The sequence below is a fragment of the Lepidochelys kempii genome, chromosome 11, assembly GCF_965140265.1.
Source record: "Lepidochelys kempii isolate rLepKem1 chromosome 11, rLepKem1.hap2, whole genome shotgun sequence".
Lineage (NCBI taxonomy): Eukaryota > Metazoa > Chordata > Testudines > Cheloniidae > Lepidochelys > Lepidochelys kempii.
In genome coordinates this window covers 14,668,934-14,694,483 of record NC_133266.1, presented here as the reverse complement: position 1 = coordinate 14,694,483, position 25,550 = coordinate 14,668,934, and the positions used below count along the sequence as shown (strand labels likewise).

The window sequence follows — 25,550 nt, the reverse complement described above, 5'->3', positions numbered from 1 at the left end:
TATGACCTTTTCTCATCCTTCCTTAGCACATACAGTTATTCTGCAATAGGGAGATTTAGGTTAAAGGACCTTAGTAGTTTTTTTCTTCCACAAGTGCTTTACAGGTAAATAATAATAAGTCCTTGTCTTTAGGCCCAGTTTTTTTAAAAGAAATTCAGGTGCCTAATTCCCACTGATTTCAATGGCAGTTAGGTGGTCATATACCTTTGAAAAAAATCTATCCCCTTCAATCTGTGTTTACGCATAACACTACAAACAGTGACAGCAGAAATAGAATTGAGGTCAGAAAACGGGAACACAAATGATGCAATAAAAAGATCACATAGTTGCCTTGGTCAGTTATTGATGAATCTAAAGAATTCTGCTCTCCCCTGCCCCCCCTTTTTTTCTAGTTTTTGGTTTGTTGTTGATAAACTAAAAGTTGTGGATCTAAACACTCCATTCACTCAACTGCTAGTTTTTGCAAGACTTCATATAGGATTTATAATATTAGCAAAGTCTTTCATGGTGTTCCTGAGGATTCAGAATTAAGAGTTCCAAAAACTCCAAAATTAGAATTTAACCTTTATGCCTGTTTGCCAGTTCTCACTAAGGATTAACATATAAAACAAAATTTAAATGTTTTAAACTAAGCAGTTTTTGAACTATGAACCAAGCTTATTGCAGTATTGGGACCAAAACTTCAAAACGTGAAACCTAAAATTCGGCTCTCGAAAACACTGCAATCAATTAACTTTAAAGCCTCTTCCCACTCAAACTTCCCAAGGAAAAACAAAGTTCTCCACTGGCCAGAGGTAACAAGAAATTAAAGAAAATAGCTTTACTGTAAAGTTAAAAGAGGGGCTACATTTGGGCTTATAAGGAAACTATCTTACAAACTAGAGAGTCAACAGTATTACTCCAGAATATGCAGAAGCATAACATTAGGGATACAAAGTTCTGCAAAGTGGCATTACTCGTTTCACAAGCACATTTTCATATGTTTTAAATTTGTTTTTCCTCTTCCCTGTTGTTGTTTGTGTGGGGCTTTCACACAACAAGGAGAACAAGGGGAATGGCTCAGAAACGAAAGTAAAGGGAGAAAAGTCAACACATATAATATACACCAGATGAAAGAACTATTTCTGTACTACTGGTCCTATGCTCACACAATTGTTTAGTACTGTGGAAGAAATGGACCATGTGTTCCAATAGGATTCTTCTGAATATCGTGCTCACGCTTATTGGCACAGGAGCAAGTGACAGGTACACGTTTAACACTTAAACATGTAATTAACAAAAAAAAAATTTTTTTTTTAAAAAGGGCAGGAGGGAGGAGAAAAATACAGAGCCAGACTCTCCTGCTTTCCGGTCCATGTGCCACTGGAGCAGCACAGCGGCTGAAAAGCTACCAAATCTGTCCATCTGAGAATTCCCTTAGCATAGACTGTGCTCAGCTGGCACAGATCCAGCACCTATGGGAGCTCCCCCCCTTCTCATCTGTGCCCAGTAGAGCAGGGGAGGGCAAACTACAGCTGGTCAGAGCTTTCAATCTGGCCTGCGGGGCTGAGGCAGGCTCCCTACCTGCCCTGGCCCCGCGCTGCTCCCAGAAGCAGCCACACCATGTCCCTGCGGCCCCTGGGGAAGGGGGGGCAGAGGGCTCCATGCGCTGCTCTCACCTGCAGACCCCACCCCCTGCAGCTCCCATTGGCCAGGAATGAGGAACCGCGGCCAAGGAGAGTTTCAGGGGTGGTACCCGCAGGCAAAGGCAGCGTGCAGTGGAGCCGCCTGCCCCACCCCACCCTCAGGAACCACTGCTGGATATGTTGGCTGCTTCCGGGAGCGGTGCGGGACCAGGGCAGGAAGGGAGCCTGCTTTAGCCCCGCTGTGCACCACCGCCACCCAAGCCGCTCGAGGTAACCAGCACCGGGCCAGAGGCTGCACCCCGAATCCCTCCTGCACTCCACACCCCCTGCCCTTAGCATCCTAACCTCATGTCTTGAGCCCCCTGCTGCACCCCAGACCCTTCCAGCATCCCAACTTCCTGCCCATAGCCCCCTCCTGGCACCCTTGCCCTGAGCCCCTTCCCGCAGCCCAAACTCCCTCCCGCACCCCAACCCCCTGCCCCAGCCCTACATTCATGGCCCTGCATACAATTTCCCCACCTAGATGGGGCTCTTGGGCCAAAAAGTTTGCCCACCCCTGCAGTAGACAGAGGACAGAGAAGCAGCAGGGCTAGAGCACGGTGTGCTCCAGCTGTCATATACTGTCTCCAGCCAGTGTCAGCAGAAGTAGGTTAGAGAAGTCCCAAGACCACTTCAACTTATGCTGGAGCATGTGACTCCTCCTCCCCTCTCGCTCCCCCCAAAAATCACCTTGAGATGATCCCCCAGAACACCTCTCCTAATCCACAGGCAAAGGCAAAGGGGTCTGGTGTTCTGATCTCTCTCTGCCTTTGAAACTGATATAGCACCCACATTTTGCTACTTTAAAAGCATTTCATCTGTTTGGTTTTTCTTACTTTGAGAGTGAAGTGCGGAAAAAGTTAATGGCTTTTTCAGGCTACAATATGATTACACACACAGACACAGACAAAACCCACATACACCACACACACACTTGATCCAGTAAATGTTAGAATAGCATAAGAATATCCAGGAAGTATGATGAAAATAAATTATAGGACTTTTAAAGTGTAGATACAGTGCTAGTTTTAAATAAACTGGGATACCTATTAAAGTGCAAACAGTTTATGACAGACAGGGTAGGCCAGAAGGCAATGAGGATGTGGAACTGCATTAGCTTTGACAGAAAAATAAATTAATCCAGTTGTGTGTTCCATTATGAGATCCAATCTAACATTTACTAACATTTTTAATTAGCTATCTTGTTAAAGTTTTCTAAGTAAAATAACCCAATTTTCTTTACAAAAATTTGTAAGCTAGTCAAAAAGCTTCAATCTAACTTCTTTTTTGGTTGGGAAGGGGAAAGTAAATTAACGTTTTTCCTGCTTCCTAATTTAAGATTAACTTTAATTAGTACTTCCAATTGTCAATGCATACATATATGTATGTATGAGTTTTATTCCATAACTCAGTCCTAACCTTGTGTTCATTTAATGTTAGATTCAGATAACTGAGCTATATTCAAAAAACTATGCTCCATTGAGAACTTTACCATAGATTTACCCATAAAAGGTGCTGAACCCCCTACACATAAGTCTTCAAGATGTACAGCAAACAACTGAGATTTTACCGAGCCAGACTCTGAATGACCCTTACGCTGGTGTACAGATGTGGGCTGAGAAGAGTAGACACATGAGAAGCTGAGCGTTCATCAAGCATCTCTGAATGACCACTACAACTGTTACTTGAACATACTGGTTGTCACCATTTCAATGCCACACCCCAACAGCGAAGGTGGAGAAAAAAGAACTAGGAAGTATTTCTGTTAGAGGTTTTCAGTTTACATATGAAAGGAACTTTTGCACGCAGCAGCACATTCACAAGGGTATCCTATTCTTTACTATAATAGTTGCATAACTGTCTTAGTAATAAATATGCAAACGAGACATTAAAACATACTTAACTAATGTTCAGCATGACAAGTTGCTGGTAGAGTGTAATTTTCAAATATTTTCTGAATGGCAAAAGCATTGTGGTCAAATACATTTACCAATGCTTTTTCTTTGTTACCAACACAAATCCTACCTCTTCCAAAAGTTTGGTTTTCTGCAAGATTTGCTTCTTTAGAGATGCCACTTTCCTTCGGTGCTGCTGGGCAGCTCCGAGTCTTTCTGGACGCTCCTCAGAAGAAAGCTCTGATTGCTGAAAATAAATAAAAAAACAACAAAAAACAGAGGGTTGAATTGCACATAGCCAGCATTTGCTTTACAGGGACATAGGAACACAGGAACAGACACAGTGGATACGAATTATGGTCTACCTAGTCCAATATCTGTCTCCAAGAGTAACCAACACCAGCTACTCTTAGGAAAGTGTAAGAACCCCACAGCAAGCAGATGTGGGGTAATTTACTCCCACTATGCTGGCTTCATCATTGCACGTGGCTTCCACTGAGGTCAGTAGGCAACTGTACAGGTGAATTGTATAATGGATGCAGGGATGTGCATATATTTTAAGAGTTGGAATGAAGGTGGATTAAGTCTTCTTGAAAAGCCTTTCTAAAACACTACAGTATTCTATAGTAATGAGCTAAAATAATACAGCTTAACACAAGAGATGTTAACATTTGAACTTACACTGTAAAGGGATGAGCCTGCTACAGCAGTACAACTGTTCTTAACAGCAGTTCAAGGGTGGTGTGGCCGAAACAAAAAGTTGGTAAAAGATGCATGGGAAAAAAAATGGGAAAAATTTTCAAACTCCTCTTGCTGAAAAGCCACTGTTAGGAATGGGATAGTTTCCCAGTGTAGCCTGGCTTTATGCACCCTAAAGCTTGAAGATGAACACAGTCAAGCTTTAGGGGTTTGGATCTGAAATATTGGTTCAGGCCTATCCCTATACTGAAACCACATCCTCGATCAGTTAATTTTCTTCTCAAGCCTCTCCATTCCTGTGAACCTAGAGCCTTGGTTATTTATTCAATCGAGATTGCATTTCCAATAGTCTTCTAGAGAGATAATGACTACAGCAACTTGGATCCAGATTCCTACTGCCTATAGACTAAGGGATAGATTGACTGAAAAATTCTTTACCAGCAGTAATATTTATAATGGGAGAGTATATCTACAATAGATTAAGAGGAGTTTTTCCAAAGGCAAAAAATGGCAATTAGGCACCTCACTGAGTGTTATGCATCTAATGACCATTGGTGCCTTTGAAAATCTCCCCTTATCTATTTCATCATGACAAAGATTTTTAACTGCTTCATCTACTTCAGGCTCCCTTCTCATTCCAATCAACTTTTGACATATCAGCAAAACAACCCACTTTCCACTCATTTAGGGGCTAATTTATGAAGTCTGTCAAAGGCATGAGGACGCTATCACAGACCATTCCCAATAATAACCTTATTTGGTAGCTACTGAAATATATATAGGTAAAATATTATTGGGAGAACTTCATACTCTTTTGACATGTACTTGCTTCCGAGATCTGCCCTTGACAGATTACATAGACAAGTCTTCATTAACAGCTTAATTTTAGACAAAGGAGAGATAGAAGTTTTCTTTTCCCCTCCCCTCCCTTTTTTTCTTTTCTACATAATTCACACAGAAAAGCAGTTTTGTGACTAGATATATTTATGTCTCTTTTGAAAGAGGAGATGCCTGAGTTAATCTCAGGCATCTCATTCCAACAACTCATACTTAAAGCCATATATCGTACATTTCTTCTACATGGGAAAATGCTGTGAAACAACAAAAGAAGAGTGCATCATGACACTGTTTTTTCAGTTAGTTGGGCCAATAACATTCCCTTGCCAATTGTAAATGTAATGCATTCCAAAATACTGGTTTAATTTCTACACACAATGAAAGACAAATGGACAAGTAATGCATGAGGAAAAGTTACATCAACAAATAAATAGTCAGATTAAACTTTGGAAGAGTATTATGATCAATGGAATGCAATGAATAGTTCAATCACTGCGATTAAGACCTCAACTCAGCAAAGCATTTAAGCACATTCATAAGCCCCAATGACTTCTTCTATATCAATATATTGAATTTAAACGGGTCACATGACTGAGCTGGAGCCTAAGATCTGAGGACTGCAATAAGAAGTGCAGACGTCACACAGTTAATGACTAACAGAACAATTTTTTAAAATATCACTATTAAATTGAAATGCAAACCAGAACCTGCAGAGGAACAACTGAAAAATACTAGGCATTTTCCCTAGATTCTAAAAATATCAACTATATTTAAAAACCACATGATTTTCCTGAGGTAAAGAATAGATCTATACTGCTAGGGAAAGAATTATTGTCCTAATTTATTTAATCAGATGGAATTTTGTTCAGATGTCTTTAATGTGACAAAATTCCTACAAGACTAAATATGGAAGGCAAATGTTGTTCTCTCACCCTACTTTCTGTGGGTTCTGTGAACTTAAGTTGCAAACTCTCATGGATAATAAGGATGGTAATACCTAATTTTCTGGGCACAAGCCAAAAATCTGCTATCATTTGTAAACTCATAGCCCCCAGAAGCCCCAACAGGGATTAGGGTCTCAGGGTACTAGTTACAGTGATAGCACAGAGCCCATAGAGAGCAGGATGAGAGAAAATTTGCCTCCCATATTTACTCTTCTGGGAGTTTTGTCTCATGAAAGAAATCTGAACTAAGTTCCTTCTGCTTAAGGAAATTAGGGCAATAATTCTTAACTATAAATGGGGGAGGGTCTGAATCTCACATGATAAGCAGCTGAATCAGCTGACTGAATACAATATTATTGTATTATAATAGTGTATAGAGTAAGGTCTTACGAAAGCCTGTGAGACACTGGTGATTAGGAATTCTCACTGATTATGCTTTAATGGTCTCTGACTAACCATAGGCAGAAACAGAAGCTACCCACCTGTCTCCAATGTAAATTAAGCATTATGAATCAAAATAATGGAAGCCCCATTTGCACTCAAGTCAGCAAGGGGATGGGAAGTCCACTAGAAGGGAAAAACAGCAGGAAGCCTTCCTGCCTCTTCTAAAAGAGACAATGAAATATAGGGTGACATAAGGGGGGGTGCATAAAGACTAAAGGGGATTAAAGGGGCCAGAGCTCTTTAAAAAAAATCACAGAAAGTTGGATCCTTCAACCACAGGGATTGAAGTCTCTGGGAACTAAGTTTAGAGAACCTGCTTAGGCAAAAGACTAACTTGCTGAAAATAAGTTCTAGTCTTGGAAGGATATTTTTACCTTTGTTTGCTTATAACCCTTTCTATCTTTTGCCCTTATACTTGGTATCACTTAATCCTATCTCCTTTTGTTAAATAAACTTGTTTTACTTTTACTATAAACCATTTCAGGGCTGTGACTAAAATCAGAGTAATTGTTAACCCCACTTAAATTAATAAGCTGCAGTATACTGTCTATCTAAAGGAAATTTGGGATTGGGAGGTTGTTGGGGTCACTCTGCAAAAAGTAACTGGGCAGTGGAAGTCAGGGTATGACCTACATGCTTGTATGCTGGTTGTTGGTGTCAGAGCTGCATGCCAGAGCAACATAGCATCAAAGGCACCCAGAACTGCAGGGCAGGTGGTAACACAACCCCCTACCGGTCTGGGTTGAACCCAAAGAGTCATAGTGCACCACTACCATCTTCCCAGTCTTGGTCTTGCCAGTCTGGCTACCTTTTCCCCCTGCATAGGATTTCACCAAGTGACATTGCTGCTTCTCCCACAACTTATTAGAAATCCAACTTTTCTGTCCTGACAGCACTTGCTTGAAGCCCTGGTCATCTGTAATCTTTGTGTTTTAGCTGGACATGCCCTTCTGACAAATGAGGAGTAAAATTTATTTTTTTTTTATTCAGACAGATTCATTCTACTCAATGTGTCTCACATACTGAACAGGACTGCATTTTTTTGTGTGAAAAATAAAAACAAATTTAGGTAACCATGTCTATAACAACTATTTTTAAGTGTTTTGCTGTGGTTTCATCTAACTAGACATTCAAATTAGGAAACGATGAACAGACAGACATTATTTGACTTGGTAAACAGCTTTATAACTGGTATGTTTATCACAGTTTTACATAAAACTTGTAACATACATCTGAGTTATGCACATCTTGTGATGGTGAAAGCCTAATATAAAAAACCACACCTGTAATTTGTTGCTTGTCTCTATTACCAAAAGTGAACAACAGTTCTAAATAAGATATTTACAATCAAACTATATAAGCTTTGTTCTACAGAGATTGACTTAATAAAACACTTTTCATTTAGAACTAAGGAAAAAATATGCTGTTAGCATCAGCCACATCGATTCCCAGTTTTAAGATGAAAAAAAAAGAAACTGATGTATTAAGTTCCTGAACTCGGCTGTTTCAATTTATGGCTTATTCCTGTTCAATATACATTTATAACAGGTTTTTTAGCTTTCAATTTTAGCATCTTTTTCATGTTTATCTATTCAGGCTTTTGATATCTTGCCAGCATGTGATTTGTGCAAGACTAGACTTATCAATTCTACACAACCATAATTCATTACCACTTTAGACAGAGCTCTTAATTTATTCCTCAATAGAATCTGCAATGTTCATAAAGCCAGTAACTATCAATGTTACTTTTTCATTCAGCCTTCAGTTAGGATGCATATATGAATAATTCTCAGTGAAAATCTAGACTGTAGCTTTTGTGCACCTGAATACAAATAGCTGAAGCTGAACTTCATTTTAACCAATGACTTTGCGGCAGCAACACCAGTGTTGACTATAATCCCCTTTAGTGGCTCAGCTACAGAACACAAATGACTATTTATGACAGTTACCAGAGAGAACAATCTACATTGTTCTGCTGAATATCCTCTCTCCATTAATTATCAGAATCTCTTCAGTCTTTTAAAGTAAGATAGTGTGTGCTATGGCATTTACTGATCATATACCAGCTGAAGTCTAAAGCTAAATCAAGCTATAAAAATGTATTTGATATAAGTATAAAAAACCGAGCAGTATTGTGAGTTCAATCCACAATGTATTCATTCTGTCCAGATTCTCTTTCCTTGGTGAATTTAGTGACTTTGAAGGGTTATGGGGGTTGTTAACCCCAGGTGCAAAAGACCCCTTCCCCAAAGACAACGTGCAGCACAAGAAACAGTGCAAAGTTCCCAAAACTGCATTACCAAATGGAGTCAAACCTTACCCATAAGGACCACTCCTAAGGGTTGATGAGGAGTTCAGTCATATAATCAGATAATGGAGAGATGAAAGAAACCAATTTGAGGCATCAAGTCCATCTCACCCCACCCCAATCCCTCAAATACAGACTTATTCCCTGTGTTCAACACTCAAAACTGAACAAGAGGACCAGGTGGTACAGACATAAGTTATATTACAGAACAGAATCTATTAGTGTCTTGGCTATTGCTTAAACCAAGTCCAATGGGAAAAGTACCTTATAAAGCAACTTATTGAAAACACTAGCTTTCTAATGGGTTCAAACAACATCCAAGGCACTCTAACCTACTCTATATCAGTATTAAATGTTACAGACATTTATCAAACACTAGAAAATTGTCCGCTCTCCGGAGAGGAGTGGCACATAACAGATGAAGACTTTTTGTAACTTTAACTTTCCTTTTAGATTGCCAGAGAAAAGAAACTTTGTTCTTAAAACATACAATTAAAGTGTGCTAGACTTGCTAGAACACCCATATGACATGTAACCTTCACATAATGCCGTTTAGTTTAATTATGTAGAAAGCACTGGATCAATGAATTGCTAGAAAATGGAAGCTACATTTACCACTCTACCCCTTTCTTTTTTAGCTCTCCAGCATAGTATAGCAAGAACTCTCAATAAAATATTTTTGGTGGATCATTTAAAATTCTGTTCCAAGCTGACTTTAATTTGTTTACTTTCTTTAATGAGAGCTCATACTTAGAAACAATAACTTACCAACTTAAAACACAATGAAAAACTGCAATTAAAAGAAGGGAACTAAATCCATTTGCCTAATAGGTTGTTTTACAATTATTGCCCAAAGATGTATCAATCAGTAAGGAGGTTTATATCACAGAAAAAGCAGCTAGCATGGTCTCTTGTCTCATGAAGAAACTCAAGATGGAGGGCAATATAGCAGCAACTAATTGTACTGAATTCTATCTGTATTGCACCAGTAGCAATATTGTGTTTCCCCAGGAAGCAAGGGATGTATTTGCCCTCATTAATCTAGTTTCTGCTGTTTGCAACATACCATGTTGATGACATTGTGATTAACTAAATATACAGAAGATATTTACAAATTTGATACCCCTCCACTCCCCAAAAAAGTTGATCAAGAAGGCAGTAAACCAAAAAGCCTTTATGAGATTAAGAACTTGGTATGAATGTTACGTGGGTTTTTGATTCAAGAATGTTTTGTAACAGTAGATGCAAAAGGACTAAACTGAACAAAGCTGGCAAACACCAGTGTGAAGTATGAGTCCAACGTACAACGTCAAGAAAGCAATGCCTGAGGAGTGCAGGCAGTACTATAGTTTCTGCCCTGCCCAGAGTTTCAACAAGGATGGTAGACTGACTGTGTCACAGGACTCCAAAGGAGATCTGTTTGATGACAGAAACTTTTGTAGGGAGCCCTGAATCCTTGTTAGCTCTGGCTGACTAAGCCGTGCTCCTGGGGCATCAGTACTGCCCATTTAGATGTTGTGTCAACTCTTTATGTTTGGCCCTTGGAGAGTGGAGATATATCCAGTTTACACCACAGGAATGCAACTGCCAAAGATTTTCATGACCCTGTATCTATTAAAACAGAGCTAGCATCAAAATGCGTGAAACATGCTCTAGATAGTCCCTGTATACTGACGGGCTATTGGATTATTTCAGAGTGAATTCAGAGTTACGTATCCCACATATTGTCAATCATGATTTTTTTTCCCATTTAGTTCTAGTTCTAGGATAAACTGGCAACAGTCTTTAGCCCTCAAAACACTCTTTCTTCCTCTTCATCTGAAAGCCATTAGGTACCAAATACGTGCTGGGGATATATGTAGCTAGTCTGCAAGAAAAAGGTTTCAGTTTGGGAGTTACGATGAATTCAGAAGGCCACCAACAACTGGTGCCTTCCTCCCTTCCCCCCCACCCCTGGTAGGGAAGAGTAAAAAAAAAAAAAAAAAATCATCAAGATGACTATTGCTCCCCAGTTTACTTATATCCTGAGTACACTCCTAACTGAATTTTTTTACTTAAACATTTTCAAATTCTCTGGCTCTCTTCCTTTGGAAGTTGTCACTGGGCCTCAGTGGGTCACGGCTGGGAATACCAAATTCAGAACAAACTGCAGAGAATAGGGTAGACTCACCGCAAACTGGAGGCTATTCTATCATAAGATCACACCAACCGAAAAACAAAAGTAAACTTCTCTCTCAGACAGGTTAACAGAAAGTTAACGATGCAGTCTGCTTAAGCATGCAGCCCTTGTCTCACTGCCCAGACACTGGACTCTATGATGAGTAGTTACTGAAAACCAGTTTAATCAAATATTGGGTCCATTTAATTTCAAGAGATATATTGTCCTGGTTATGTGGCTGATAACTCAGATCTTATTCAATAATCATGATCAGACCAATCTTTTAGTAATTAGAAACTAACAGTTTAATATTAAGAGAAAGAATAAAAGAATATATAATGGTTAACAGATAATTGCAAAGTTCTTATATGAGGTTTGTAGCAGTGATGGTATAAACTGCTCGCTTATAAAGTCTCTCTGGTAACTTCCAAAGGATTGGAAGGTCCTCGGTCCATAGTTCAGCATGCTCCTTTTAGTAATAAATCCATAGTCCAGAGAACTAGGGCATGAAAAAGGCAAAATGGAAATTGCAGCGGGATCTTTTATATCCTTTGCCATGTGTCTGGAAATTTACTGTCTCAAACAAATCTCACAGCCTACTTTGTGGAAAGTTACTGGCATAAGATGGAGTCCAGGGTCACATGAGCCTATCACATGTCCTTATATGGCTTGATGACCCACAGGGGGTACCCAGAGGCCGCTTGGAAGCTGAGGCATCTGCAGGAAGACTTATCTGGTGTGAATGAGTTTCTTCTATGGCTCACTGTGTGTAAGAGGTAAGTGTCTTTGGCCATTAACGCAAAGCTATCTAGCCTTGACGTAAATCTTATCTGCTGGGCATTACCAAGGAATACCACATGTATAAGATACAAGTCCATGGCCAATATTCATAACTTTAGATTCAGAGATGATACATGAATTTAACCAGGATAATCATATTTGGTAGACTAACTTTTCCATTGACACCTTACATGTACGTTGTACAAAACTGTAATAATTGTTTATGCTGGGTAGATTATTACTTTTTATATCATCGTGATGAGGATGGGAAATTAGGTTCTCTTTCAGAGTTACTAATAAAGTTTCATGGCAGTGTTTCAAGGCTGGCCAGACAAAATTAATACCTAATACTCTTAATATTTCGAAAGGAACACATTTCCCAAAATGTAGCTGTTCTATGGAACATGACTACTAGACATATGGATGACCAGGTGGTAAAGACCAAGGAAATGAGTACTAAAAGACAGAACATTTACATAAGGACATAAGAACAGCCATACTAGGTCAGACCAAAAGGTCCATCTTGCCCAGTATCCTGTCTTCCGACCATGGCCAATGCCAGGTGCCCCAGAAGGAATGAACAGAACAGGTAATCATCAAGTGATCCATGTCCTGTCACCCATTCCCAGCTTCTGGCAAACAGAGACTAGGGACACCATCCCTGCCCATTCTGGCTAATAGCCATTGATGGACCTATCCTCCATTAATTTATGTAGTCCTTTTTTGAACCCTGTTATAGTCTTGGCCTTCACAACATCCTCTGGCAATGAGTTCCACAGGTTGACCGTGCATTGTCTGAAGCAATACTTCCGTTTGTTTTAAACCTGCTGCCTATTAATTTCATTTGGTGACCACTAGTTCTTGTGTTATGAGAAGAAGTAAATACTTCCTTATTTGCTTTCTCCATATCAGTCATGATTTTATAGACCTTAATGATATCTCCCCTTAGTCGTCTCTTTTCCAAGCTTGAAAGTCCCAGACTTATTAATCTCTCCTCATACGGAAGCCATTCCGTACCACTAATAATTTTTGTTGCCCTTTTCTGAACCTTTTCCAATTCCAATACATCTTTTTTTAGATGGGACAACCACATCTGCAAGCAGAATTCAAGATCATTTCCTACAAATGTTTAAGATTTTGGAGTTAATCCTAGCTGGAAATCTAGTGTCTCAGGCTATATCTATTCAGTTGTCAAGAGTTTTTCCATAAAGGCACCACACTCTTTTCTGCCTACATCTGTCAAGACAAGCTGGTGAAGTTCTCATTCACACCTAACTTCAAGAACAGATTCTTAAAATTCTGTTTTATTGCCAGCTAAGGCAGTGTCCAAAATTTAGATATTACGTTTTAACATTAAACAGAAGACAGCATCCTAGAAGCTTATTTTTTAATATTCAGTGGGGCTGAGTACCTGCAGATGCCCACCAACTTCACCTCGGAGCTGTGGATGCTCAGCACTTATGGAAGATCAGGCCACTACAAAACTGACCCACTTACATTGTCTATTTCTACACATCTATTTAAGTTGATTCACACCCCTTGTCTGGCAGAGCGTTATACAAACTATACGCTACCTTGACAACTTTGGTCTTCAATACTTTCTCCTGAGTTATGGTTCTCTCAAAATGGACAGCATAATGGCTCACATGCATTGTCTTTTCACCCCTTATCTTTGAAAGACACTTGACTTCTCTAAGAAATTCACGGTAATCGGATCTTCCATGAAAATTTAGAAGAACCACTGTTTTTAAAACAATAAATTGTTAATTATGGTTTTGCTTGGACTACAGTGTTGGGAGTCCTAGTACAGTTCAAACACTAAGGATAGGTGCCAACAGAACAAGATATAGTAAACAATGCTTATCACCACAAGCATCAATTTACCTTTTACTTTCTTTTAGCCCAAATCTTGCTAATACTGCACAGACAGGTGCGATTTATGAAGTAATACAATCAATACAGCCTTCGTAAAACACAAAATTCTTAATCCAGACTAGCACTGTCAAAAGTTTCCTGCTGTCATTTATTCTAAGCTACATTGCATAATAAACCTTTGCCTTTTAAGACAGAATGCTTAATTTCTTCCTTATTGTCTCTCCTGTCTGATTATCTTTTGCCCTTGATTACATGATGCATCAGGAGAGAATGTTCTGTTTCTCCTGAAGTCCTATTTTTGTTCTCTGTCTAAAATATAAGTTGTTAAATAATTGGCAACTCATCACCTTGCAAGAGCTCTAGAAATCAAAGGGGCATAAGCCATACTGTTGTAATTTAAAAGTCATTGTAGAAATAATTTTCAAAATACAAATGAAGGGAGAAAAATCACTTGTAAACAAAATCATGTAACAATTTCAGCTGAGACTCTTTACTACAAGGAAGTTAGACTTTGGTAGTTTTATTATTGGATATTATTTTTTCTCTGTAACTAACATACATTTTTTAAGGATATTATTAAACAGGCATGTTTTAAGTAAATTGTTAAAATGCTTTTTAGCAAGCAGAATCAGTTCCCTTACTAAAATATTTACTCAGCACACACTAATGGGCTGTGTTTCACAAGTCACAACCTGTTGTTTTTTTGAATAGGGAAAATATTCACAAGGTTTTTTTTAAAAAAAGAATCCTTCTGAAGAATCACGTGTGTTATGCACACACAATAAAGAGCATATCAACTTCAAAAAGCTTAGAGACCATGTTTTTGTTTTGATTTGCTCCTGAGTGTCTAGTGGGAAAAAAACCAACTGCATAGCCAGCTCTCAAAGAAGAATGAAGAAAAACAATTGCTGCAACCCATTTGGCCTTCAATGCTATCTTATCTGCATTGATTTCTCCTAGTAATTAAGGGAAATTCTACTTTGTTTTATTTGCAGCTGTAACTGCCTTTATTGCGCCATGCAACAGTCTGATTCCTGAGAAAGAAACTCAGTTTTAATGCTTTCCACACTAAGGCCCTGACCCAGAACAGCACTTAAGTACGTGCTAAATCCCATTGACTTCCATGAGGAATAGGCACATGCTTGTGCTTAAGCAACCTTTCAGAACAGGGATGCTTTCCTGAATGAGGGCAGATCTTAAGCTGTACTGCTCACCATACACTTTCAGCAGGCTGTATATACAAGGACTTCAGTTGCAAATTGTCATGAAAAATACGGATGGTAATGCCTACTTTTCCAGGCACCAAAATAAAAATTTGGTATCATTTGTAATATCATAACCCCCCGAAATCCCAACTCAGATTAAGGTCTCAGTGTGTTAGGTGCAGTATAAGCACGTGGTAATAGCCTCCAGAGAGCTTGTCCTTCTACCCAACAGCTATCCAACTGAAGTAATACCCATGGCAACGTGAAAGCTATTCTGTATTTCAAATGTTCTGCACACAATTTCCTCACCCTAAGTAAATTTAATGAGTGCACAATTTTATACTTTTAGAAAATGGGATTAGATTTACTCTCTCAATCCTATTTCTTTCAAAAACAATTTAAGAAAAAGGAAGCATGTATAACCTATGCATTAACAAAAGCTGACTTGGAAAAAAATCACTTTATATATGAATGAAAAAACAACAAAACAGTAAAATATGTTTACAATATCTCATTCATTATTGAGTTTCGGTGAGTTACTAAAGTATTTACGTGAATGTAAAGTAAGCTAGGATCAAAAGGAAAGGAGTGGAGGAAGGGAGAAAAAAGGAGAGAGAGAGAGAGAGAGAGAAAGTGGATAAGTATGGATGTCTAAGAAGAGAGGTGAGGTAAAAATGATGTTCTAAAGGCAAAGTAACTTGATAACTGATTACCTCTTTGAAATGTAAATGGATATCTGTTTTTAACAGAGTGATATTTTACACACACGTTCTAGAAGATAATGCAACTCCTTACTCTACTATAGCGATACTCAGACTGTGGCTTGCAAGCCTTAAGTGGCTCTTTAATGTCTCTCCTGTGGCTCTTTGTAGCACATGATATTAAAACACTGTCATTTAATTGACAGGTTTCAGAGTAGCAGCCGTGTTAGTATGTATCCGCAAAAAGAAAAGGAGGACTTGTGGCACCTTAGAGACTAACCAATTTGAGCATAAGCTTTCGTGAGCTACAACTCACTTCATCGGATGAATCTGATTAACAAAATAAATTATGAACAAAATAAATGTGTTAGTCTCTAAGGTTCCACAAGTACTCCTTTTCTTTTTGTGATTTAATTAAATTAACAACCAACCAGGATGCTTTTACTATGTTATTAACCACTTAGGTTATCAACTTGCACTAAGTTATTAACATATTTGCTGTGAGAATAATTATATATAACATATATATAGTTAAAAAAATAAAAATTATTTCCTGTCATACTGTTAAAATATGACTAGTACTATAATAAATGAAACAATGAATTCACGCTACTGTGTCTCTTTTAGGTAATGTTGATCACTAAATTTGGCTCCTGAACCAATGAGGTCAGAGTATCACTGCTCTACTGTTTAAAAAGGAAGTTTGTGTTTGATATAACTGAATTGTGATGCCAGTTTTGAGGGTGATCAGCACCATAGAAATATTTATAAATAAACTGATATGCAAAAGTTGAGAAAGTCTACTGACAGGTGATTAATGAATTGTAAAATTTATTGTTGTGAATTGTATAAATCTTAAAGGAATTAAAAGAGCTTGCACATTCTTCCCTGATTTTATTCCCTTTTGTTTATTACACATAGGTTTCATTACCCCCCCCCCGACCTGTGCCGTCCAATCACAAAAGGTTCTCTTTATTCACAAGTATTCAGGCTCTTGCCTGACCCCTACACCTGGGTTGTCATCAGCCACTACTACTTTCCAATCCACAAACACCCCTTGTTAACTCTTGGCTCCTTCCCCATCAGACTTCACACTTCATTTGGATCATTTTTTCTAAAAAGCCATCTCTCTGTAGTTTCCCAGTGATTTCTCAATATTTGTCCCACTATCTCAAACAATACATGTAGCAACTGAGTGGCATGAAGGGGTCACATCAACTTTTTACTATCCTGTGTATATCCCACTCCATGCAGATATAGGACCAATGCATTCTCACTCCTGTATCCTCTCTCTACATCTTTTGTGACTGCACCATTGCCCCAAATGGATTCGTTATGAAAATACTGGGACTGGCCTGATTTTGCAATACAGTACTTGAAGCTTGAACAAAAAAAGTCCATACTTAAAAAACACATTATGTCGGTAAAATACAGTAAGTAAATAATGATCAAGAATCCATTGTAACTTGAAACCTAACAATCCCAGAAAAAAATTTGTTTACAGATTTTATGAACCTGTCTCCCCTTTTTCAGAGGGAAAAGGATTTTGTATGGGAAAGAGGATAGAAATGGAGGCAATGAGTTCTCTCCTTCGTAATGAGGTACTTTCTCTTTCACACAGCTATATTACTACTGTAAACCCTCCAAGGGTAGAAGAAATAGAATTAAACCGTTAGATCGAGCAGTTTCTTAGGGAGAGAAGAAGCAAATAATTCACACACTGCTTCTCTGTAGAAAATTCAGGCTTAGCAGCAGTTAGGTATCTTTGTTCCTAAACCCAACAGTTGGAGAACACTCCTGATATGCCCCATGTGGGTGGAAAATAATGGTTTGCTAAAATATGTATAATTATGAAAACAAGCTGAATGGTTTCTATCAGAAGAAAATAAAAAATTCCTGAGTGGTACAAAATATATGCACATTGGATCTTGCTCTTAAAGCGCTGGAAAATGAATGGGCTGCAGATATCAGACTTTCTGGAACATATTTCTAATAAAAGAGAGGAAACTGAGGTAGTGAATGGCATCTATCTTCCCTGTGACTGGTGCATACCTAACACCTCAATATTAGTGGCCACTATGCACACACTTTTGGAGGATGAACCTAAAGAGAATCAATGCAGCATACAGTTCTATAAACGGTGCCTTTATTTGACTTCTAGCAGGGGTCTCAAATACACAGTCCGCAGAGTTATTTCCTGTGGCCCGCCATAGGCATCGATTCCACCAGCAACCAAGCTCCCCTCACTCCCCCGTACTCCCAAGCGCACCGTGTCCCCGCTCCTCCGCCTACCTCCCAATGCTTCCCGCCACCAAACAGCTGTTTGGCGGTGCTTAAGGCTTTCCAGGAGGGGGGACGCGGCACGCTCAAGGGAGGAGGTGGAGAAGAGGCGGGGTCGGGGCAGGGATTTGGAGAAGGGGTTGGAATAGGGGCAGGGAGAGGGCGGAGTTGGGGTGGGAATTTTGGGGAAGGGGTGGGAAGAGGTGGGGCAGGGCCTCATGGAAGGGGCAGAGTGGGGACAGGGCCGGAGGCGAGGGGTGGGGGGACTTTAACCAAAGTAATTCTAAAAGTAAATGCACGTTTTGCCTTTTGAGTGAGGTGCATTACTGAGTGTTTATATTTTATTAAAACCCCTCTTCGCATTACAGTTTTTAAAAAGTTAATACATTGACTTTTAATACCACACTATATTGCTCTTCATTTTTTACTACACTTTTGTATCATTGTATGAAAAGATTTCAGTGCTCGGGCCAATGTATTAGTCCTCATGTGGCCCTCGTGCTGATTAGAGTTTGAGATCCCTGACTTACAGTTTGCCAACCTTTGTTGTGATAACCACACCTGCTGTTTTGGTACTTTGAAGCTGTTAGTAAACAGGGTAGGAAAGAGCAGCCTTCATGCTGCTCTAAATTTCAGCCAAGTATTGACTCTGCAAACAGCGGCATCAGTATCAGGAGACAGAGATCTCAACACAATGAACCTGACTGACCACTGTGCAACTCTAGTTTTACACCAATATAACTACACTGAAAAAAAAAAATCAATGAGGATACACTGGTGAATCAGCCGTCAATGAGTCAATTTGCAAACTGTGCCCCGGGTACTAAGAATTCTGCAGTTCTCCTTATATTTCAGTCTAGTACTCATACGTATCTATTCTTAGAAAAGATTTTGATCTATCTTTCTGTAAAGTTCCTGATGTCCAAGCTTCAGTATCTTTTTTTGAGGCAACTGTGGAAATACTGGGTGTGCATGATAAAACAATCAGTTTCAACTGGTGCTACCTGTACCCAGAATACTATAGGCCGGATGGCTTATTTTGGTTTCACATAGACTGTTGTAACGGATTTAAAGGAAGCTGTTCCCAATGTGCAATGTTGATGTATAAAACAAAGATATAGAAAGAACATGAAAGAAGAGTGTACTGAGGTCAAAGCCCTAAGGTCCTGAAAGAAAATAATTGGGGAAATTGTGACCTGTGACTGCCTATGATACATTCAGCTTAATTGGATCACACCTAATACTATGAGTTGAAGTCCTTAAAGATTAAAACAACCAAGAGAAAAAATTATTTTGTATAAAAGTCCTATCAACTTAAAGGAAAAGCATATTGGGTATGATTGTGTAACTCAGGCTACCATAGTGTCACTGTCTTCCCTAGTGGAGAGGCCACACAGAGATATGAGTCAGCTACTGACTCCCAACTATGGCAGCTAGGGTGAAATCCTGCACCCTCTGAAGTCAATGGTACGACTCTCAGACTTTCGTGATGGTACTTCATCTTAAGTAGTAGAGGCTGTTGTTTTCATATCCAGAGCTTCCCACATTCAGTCCTTGCAGATGACATCTTTAAATCAGATATAGCAACTCTAAGCTATATAAGGGGGGGGGGGGAAATTATATTAAACACAAAACAACAGCATGATTACCCACCACAAAAGCATATCCCACTACCAGCATTAATGATCATTTTGTCTTTGTTGACAACTACTTGTAAGCCTCAGAGCTGCTCTAATTTAAGCTGGCTGCAACAGCCCTCAAGAGTTTGTTATCCCAGATAAGGCTTACCAAGAGCATGAGCACTCTAGCCATGATGCCTCCCCTATGCTAAAAAGCACATACTCAGGTACCATTACATGACCTTCAGGGTAACAAGTCCCTTGCAGGAGAAACCCAGCTCTTAGCTTCTCTCTCAATTTTACAGTTGCTAATATGAATTGATGCAATCTCAGTTTGCCAGAGAACACGCAGCTTAGGTTACTGTTTCTCTTAGTATGAGAAGAAAGTCTTCAGAAAAGCACGAGTTTTGCATCATGCGCTAAAGATGGCTGTAACTCAGTCTGATCTCCAGTAGCAGCATGTCCTATAACTGAAGGAGCAGGGATCTGAAAAGCGAGGATTAAATCCCCTTAGGAGGACTCTTCTCTCCTGCAAAATCCTTTAAGTGGGTCAGTCAGCACCATTTCATAAATAAGTGTGTCCAAAGGACATTTGAAACAAACTACCAAGAAAAGTGGTAGATTCTCCACTTATTGAAATCTTCATATCACGACTGGTTGCCTTTCTGGAAAATATGCTTTAATCAAGCACAGGTTACTGGGTTCAATACAGGAAAAATAACTAGATGAAAGATGATGTAATGATCCCTTCCATCCTTAATCAATGAATATATGAATCTTTGTCCCTAGCCCATAGGAAATCAGGCATAAGGAGGAGGAACACCATCCCCGTGTCTTATCCAGGTTGGAGCCCCACACTGTAAGGAGAACACCACATATTACGGTAGTAAGTACACTACCATTGGCTGACGACTACACTATCACTTTTATAGCAACTGTAGTTTAGGAAGGAGCAACTGACCATTCCATGCTCAGGAAGCTATGTGCGCTTTAGGGTAGATGGTAGACAGGCTTGGAAGGATTAAATTTTTATTGGTAAATGTCATTAAACACTGATTTGATACACACCATCCCCAGCTCACAAATATTTCCATCAATGATAACTGAAATTTACAGACAGAGTAAGAAAAATGCTGCTTGAAAACTTATTTGATTTATGGATATTTACTTTTTTGGCATGTGTTGACAATTGGTGTTTTAAAGGTGATGACGCTAAGTTATTGAATCTCAATATCTACTGTCAACTATTGTCTGTCACACCCCGCAATTTCTCCCAACTGAGAAAATTCAAATAAATAAAAATCTATTAAAATGCTTAAAAATAAACACTGATATTAAATCTAATTCTGCCAAGCCTATAGACAGACCTTCTTACAGGCAGTATAGACTCTCTCTTAAAGGAGTGGCCTAATTATTCCCAACTGTTTTTCACTAATCAGAGGTGCAACGGTTTCAGTTGTAAATGGTTAGAGATTGCCACCACAGCTTTCAGAGCCTGCATGTGACAGACTGACCCATCCAGCTCAGCTCTGGCTGATGGCAGTACTATTATCTCCTCCTCTCTGGTATTGTGTCCATTGAGCTGGAAAAAATAGTTTAACTCATGCTTTCATGAGGCGGGGAATTTGAGTCTGAAATCATGCTAGTAAGTGCTGCTCTGTGAGCTGCCACTGCAGTTTGTCAAGTAGGGTGATCAAGCAAGGTCCAAAGCTCTTTAAATTTCCTCCCCCGCATGGGTCCCTGAGAGCTTGAATTCAGTGACTTTTAGAGCCAGGTTTATCTCATTTCTACGCTTTCACAAGTGACTGTGCTGTTTTTAGTTTGTCTCAGAGCTTATCCAGACAAAGGCAGTTGGGTTTGATTAGCTGGCCCATTACCGTGAAAGTTCTGCAAGACTGTGGAAGCTCTGGTGAACGAGGGCTACAATGACTTCTTAGAATCTCGAACTACCTCAGCACAAGGACATGCAAATTCCTTCTGCTGATGACTGGATTCAGATATGGACTTTTGCCATGATTGCCACAATCTTCTGTCCCATTTTAATTCATTGAACATTATTTATCATGCAGAGTGACCTAAGATGGTGAAACGCAATGAGAGCGCAGCTAATGGCTTTGGATAGCAGACAGTGGTCATGTCCAACTAGCTGCTATCTGGTATTTAATCACTGACCTGAGGGGAAGGAGTTCTAGAAGCCTGTCATACATTTGCACTCGTACTGGACAGCATCAGAGCCAAGACAGTTTTATTTTAAATCTTATAATTGGCTCCAACTTGACAAGGACCATAGTTTATTTTCTCCCAAGACAAGGAACAACCAAAGGTACAATCTGATGGAGTACCCATAGTAAGTGGATCCTCATTAGAGCATCTCATGAAGGTTAAGAGCTGAAAAGTTCCCTTACCCCTTAAGAGCTTTTTTGTTGTACACAAGTAGCAGCTGTGGTTAAGAAGTTAGCATAATTCCATTTTTTGTCCCTACAACTGGTACTGAGTCTGAGAGCTGCTGAGCACTTACAAATCCTATCTAATGTTCTTGAAAACAAGGTACTGGGAATTAGAGAATAATTTTGACAAATGTAAACCTGGTCTGCACAGAAAATTTTAAAGATGGAGATGTTACTAGGTTAATGGGCTGCAGGGGCAGAACTTTGGCATAAATAAAACCCATCCTTTGGAACTAAATGTCCATATATATATGCATTTTCAGTCGAGAGGCCTCTTAGATTCCATTTTCTCATAACATCATCATCTCTTCAGGAATATAAAGGGCACAGGGTTTGACACAAGACTTTTTTTGTACTTGCTATTTGAACACGAGTGCAAGAAGCTGGGAGGGTTTAAAAATGTGATTTTGTGGGTTCTGCTGGGGCTCTGCATGAATTTAATGTTAATAAAATGTGCCAGATTGACAGTTCTGTAGATAGAAATAGTCTATTTGTCCACAATTAGTTGCAGCATAGCTAGCGGCAATGAAAGATTCTTCCCAACATGACTGCCTCACTCCTCCTCACACATTTCATGTTTCCACCCTGACTCAAAGGGACAAAATCACACGCTGAGATGTATGTTTGTGCCCAATTTCCGTTTGGAGTTAGCTTGAGACCAACAACTCATTACATGCAGACTGTTGAATGACCAGTGATGGTGATGTTTAAATTTTAACCTCTTCACAACAGGAAGGTCATCTTCAAATCAGCAATTAACACACTCTTCGGGCCATACAAATAATCAACAACAAATCAATTTTTGTTCACAATCAAAGCCAATGCACTACAGGTGGAAAACTTTGTATTCTGTTTAGGGCTGTAGATTAATCATAGTTAACTCACATGATTAACTTAAAAAATTAACTGATTAATCACAGTTTTAATTGCACTGTTAAACAGAATAATTGAAATATTTTGGACATTTTTCTACATTTTCAAATATATTGATTCCAGTTACAACACAGAATACAACATGTACACTGCTCACTTTATATTTTATTACAAATATTTGCACTGTAAAAATGATAAAGAAATATTTTTCAATTCACCTCCTACAAGTACTGCAGTGCAATCTCTTTATCATGAAAGTGCAACTTACAAAATGTAGATTTTTTTTGTTACATAACTGCACTCAAAAACAAAACAATGCAAAACTTTAGAGCCTACAAGTCCACTCAGTCCTACTTCTTGTTCAGCCAATCACTAAGACAAACACGTTTGTTTACATTTACAGGAGATAAAATGTTACCCCACTTCTTATTTACAATGTCACTAGAAAGTGAAAACAGGAGTTTGCATGGGACTTTTGTAGCCTGCATTGCAAGGTTTTTTTACATGCCAGATATGCTAAACATTCATATGCCCCTTCATGCTTTGGCCACCATTCCAGAGGACATGCTTCCATGGTGATGACACTCGTTAAAAAAAAATGTGTTAATTAAATTTGTGACTGAACTCCTTGGGGCAGAATTGTGTATCTCCAGCTCTGTTTTACTCACATTCTGCCATATATTTCATGTTATAGCAGTCTCAGATTATGACTCAGCACATGTTGTTCATTTTAAGAACACTTCCGCTGCAGATCTCGCAAAACGCAAAGAAGGTACCAATGTAAGATTTCTAAAGATAACTACAGCTCTCGACACAAGGTTTAAGAATCCGAAGTGCCTTCCAATATCTGAGAGCGATGAGGTGCAGAGCATGCTTTCAGAAGTCTTAAAACTCTGATGCAGAAACTACAGAACTCAAACCATCAAAAAAGAAAATCAACCTTCTGCGCGTGGCATCTGAACCATGATGGTGAAAATGAACATGCGTCAGTCCGCACTGCCTTGGATTGTTATTGAGCAGAACCCATCATCAGCATGGACACGTCCTCTGGAACGGTGGTTGAAGCATGAAGGAACAAATGAATCTTTAGTGCATCTGGCACGTAAATATCCTGTGACACCACCTACAACAGTGCCATGCAAACGCCTGTTCTCACCTTCAGTGAGAACTTCACTGTAATCAAGAAGTGGACAGCATTATCTCCTGCAAATGTAAACAGTCATTTGTCTGAGCTATTGGCTGAACAAGAAATGGGACTGTGTGGACTTATGAGCTCTAAAGTTTTACATTGTTTTAGGTTTTGAGTGCAGTTATTTTTTGTACATAATTCTACATTTGTAAGTTCAACTTTCAAGATAAAGAGATTGCACTACGGTACTTGTATTAGGTGAACTGAAAAAACACAATTTCTTTTGTTTCTTTATGGTGCAAATATTTGAAATAAAAAATAAATATAAAGTGAACTACTGTATAGTTTGTATTCTGTGTTGTAATGAAATCAATATATTTGAAAATGTAGAGAACATCCAAAATATTTAAATAAATGATATTCTATTATTGTTTAACAGTGTGATTAATTTTTTTTAATCACTCGAGTAATTGCGATTAATTTTTTTAATTGATTGACAGCCCCCAGCACTCCCTCGGGTCGCCCCCGTCCCCAAGATTTAGTCAGGGGTATACAGTACAAGTCATGGACAGGTCATAGGCCGTGAATTTTTGTTTACTGCCCATGAACAGTCCATGACTTTTACTAAAAATAGCTGTGACTAAAACGTAGCCTTACAAATAACACATTCGTAATAAACTAAACCAAATGAAGCATTCAAGCAGGTTCAATCAGAAGAACTCTAACATTAGTGCTGGCGTGTTGTGCACTTTCACCACAGTTCAATATAATCTGTGATAATTTTATCCTTAAGCTTTTCATTTCTCCTTGCCTTCATACATTTCAGGTTCCAGTATAAAAAAACCCAAACCAAAAACAAAACACACCTATACAGTCTTTCAGTGACACAGTCATTAATCAAACTGAGCTATTAGTATGATTATTTTTATGTTATTCCAACTGAATTTATATGGTGCACATTGGCATCTAATTTAAAGATTGTAGACATGGACACATTTTTACCCACGCAAAACTGACCAATATTCAGATTTAACAGCTCTCTCACTGTGTAATCACTTATCAGTACCAGCACTGACTGCTCTCTGCAAAGAGCAATCCTTTATGTATTTTTTTTAAAGAGGTGTTTTTGACACTACACTTATCCAATTCTTTTAGTTCTGTCACTTGTATAATTATCCTTCCTTGTTAAGAAACAGCAAAGAAGCTTTCCTAATGCAAACAATACTTCTGTGTTTGAAGTGGGCACCATCTGGTATACTCACATTAGAGGAATCTCTCACACCTTAGTAAGAACAAACCTAATTTGGTACAAACAGCCTTTAAAAAAGGTGGTGGAAAAACATATGCTTCACAGCAACATTCTGTCAAGATTTTAAAAAGGCGGCTCCCCCAACCTTGTGATAAACCCACTCTTTCACATGCTCACAGAAAGGAGAGGTGCAGGACTGTAGAATCCAGTTATTTATCATCTTAAACAAAAACACCATCTTATAGCAAAGGAAGGAGGAAACCCTGCGTGGCAAATAAACTTCATATAAGTCTAAATTTACTGGGAATGTGCAGTAAGTATATTGAGAGTACATGACCTGTACACTTTGAAACAGGGGAGGAATTCAAAGTTAAGAAGGGTGGAGGGAGGCCTTGTAGATGCAACCACCTTTAAAAAATTATTATTAAACTCCTATCTCTTGG

At 38.9% G+C, this 25,550-nt stretch overlaps 1 protein-coding gene across 2 annotated transcripts in view; it reads right to left on the bottom strand.

Annotated features, from left to right (window-relative positions):
• Positions 1–25,550, bottom strand: part of CCDC93 (CCC complex scaffolding subunit CCDC93) — a 103,547-nt gene that overhangs the window by 32,281 nt on the left and 45,716 nt on the right. For both annotated transcript variants that reach the window (XM_073305251.1, XM_073305252.1), the window contains one exon: positions 3,690–3,806. In XM_073305251.1, the coding sequence (XP_073161352.1) occupies positions 3,690–3,806 (117 nt within the window). The remainder of the gene's footprint in view (positions 1–3,689; positions 3,807–25,550) is intronic.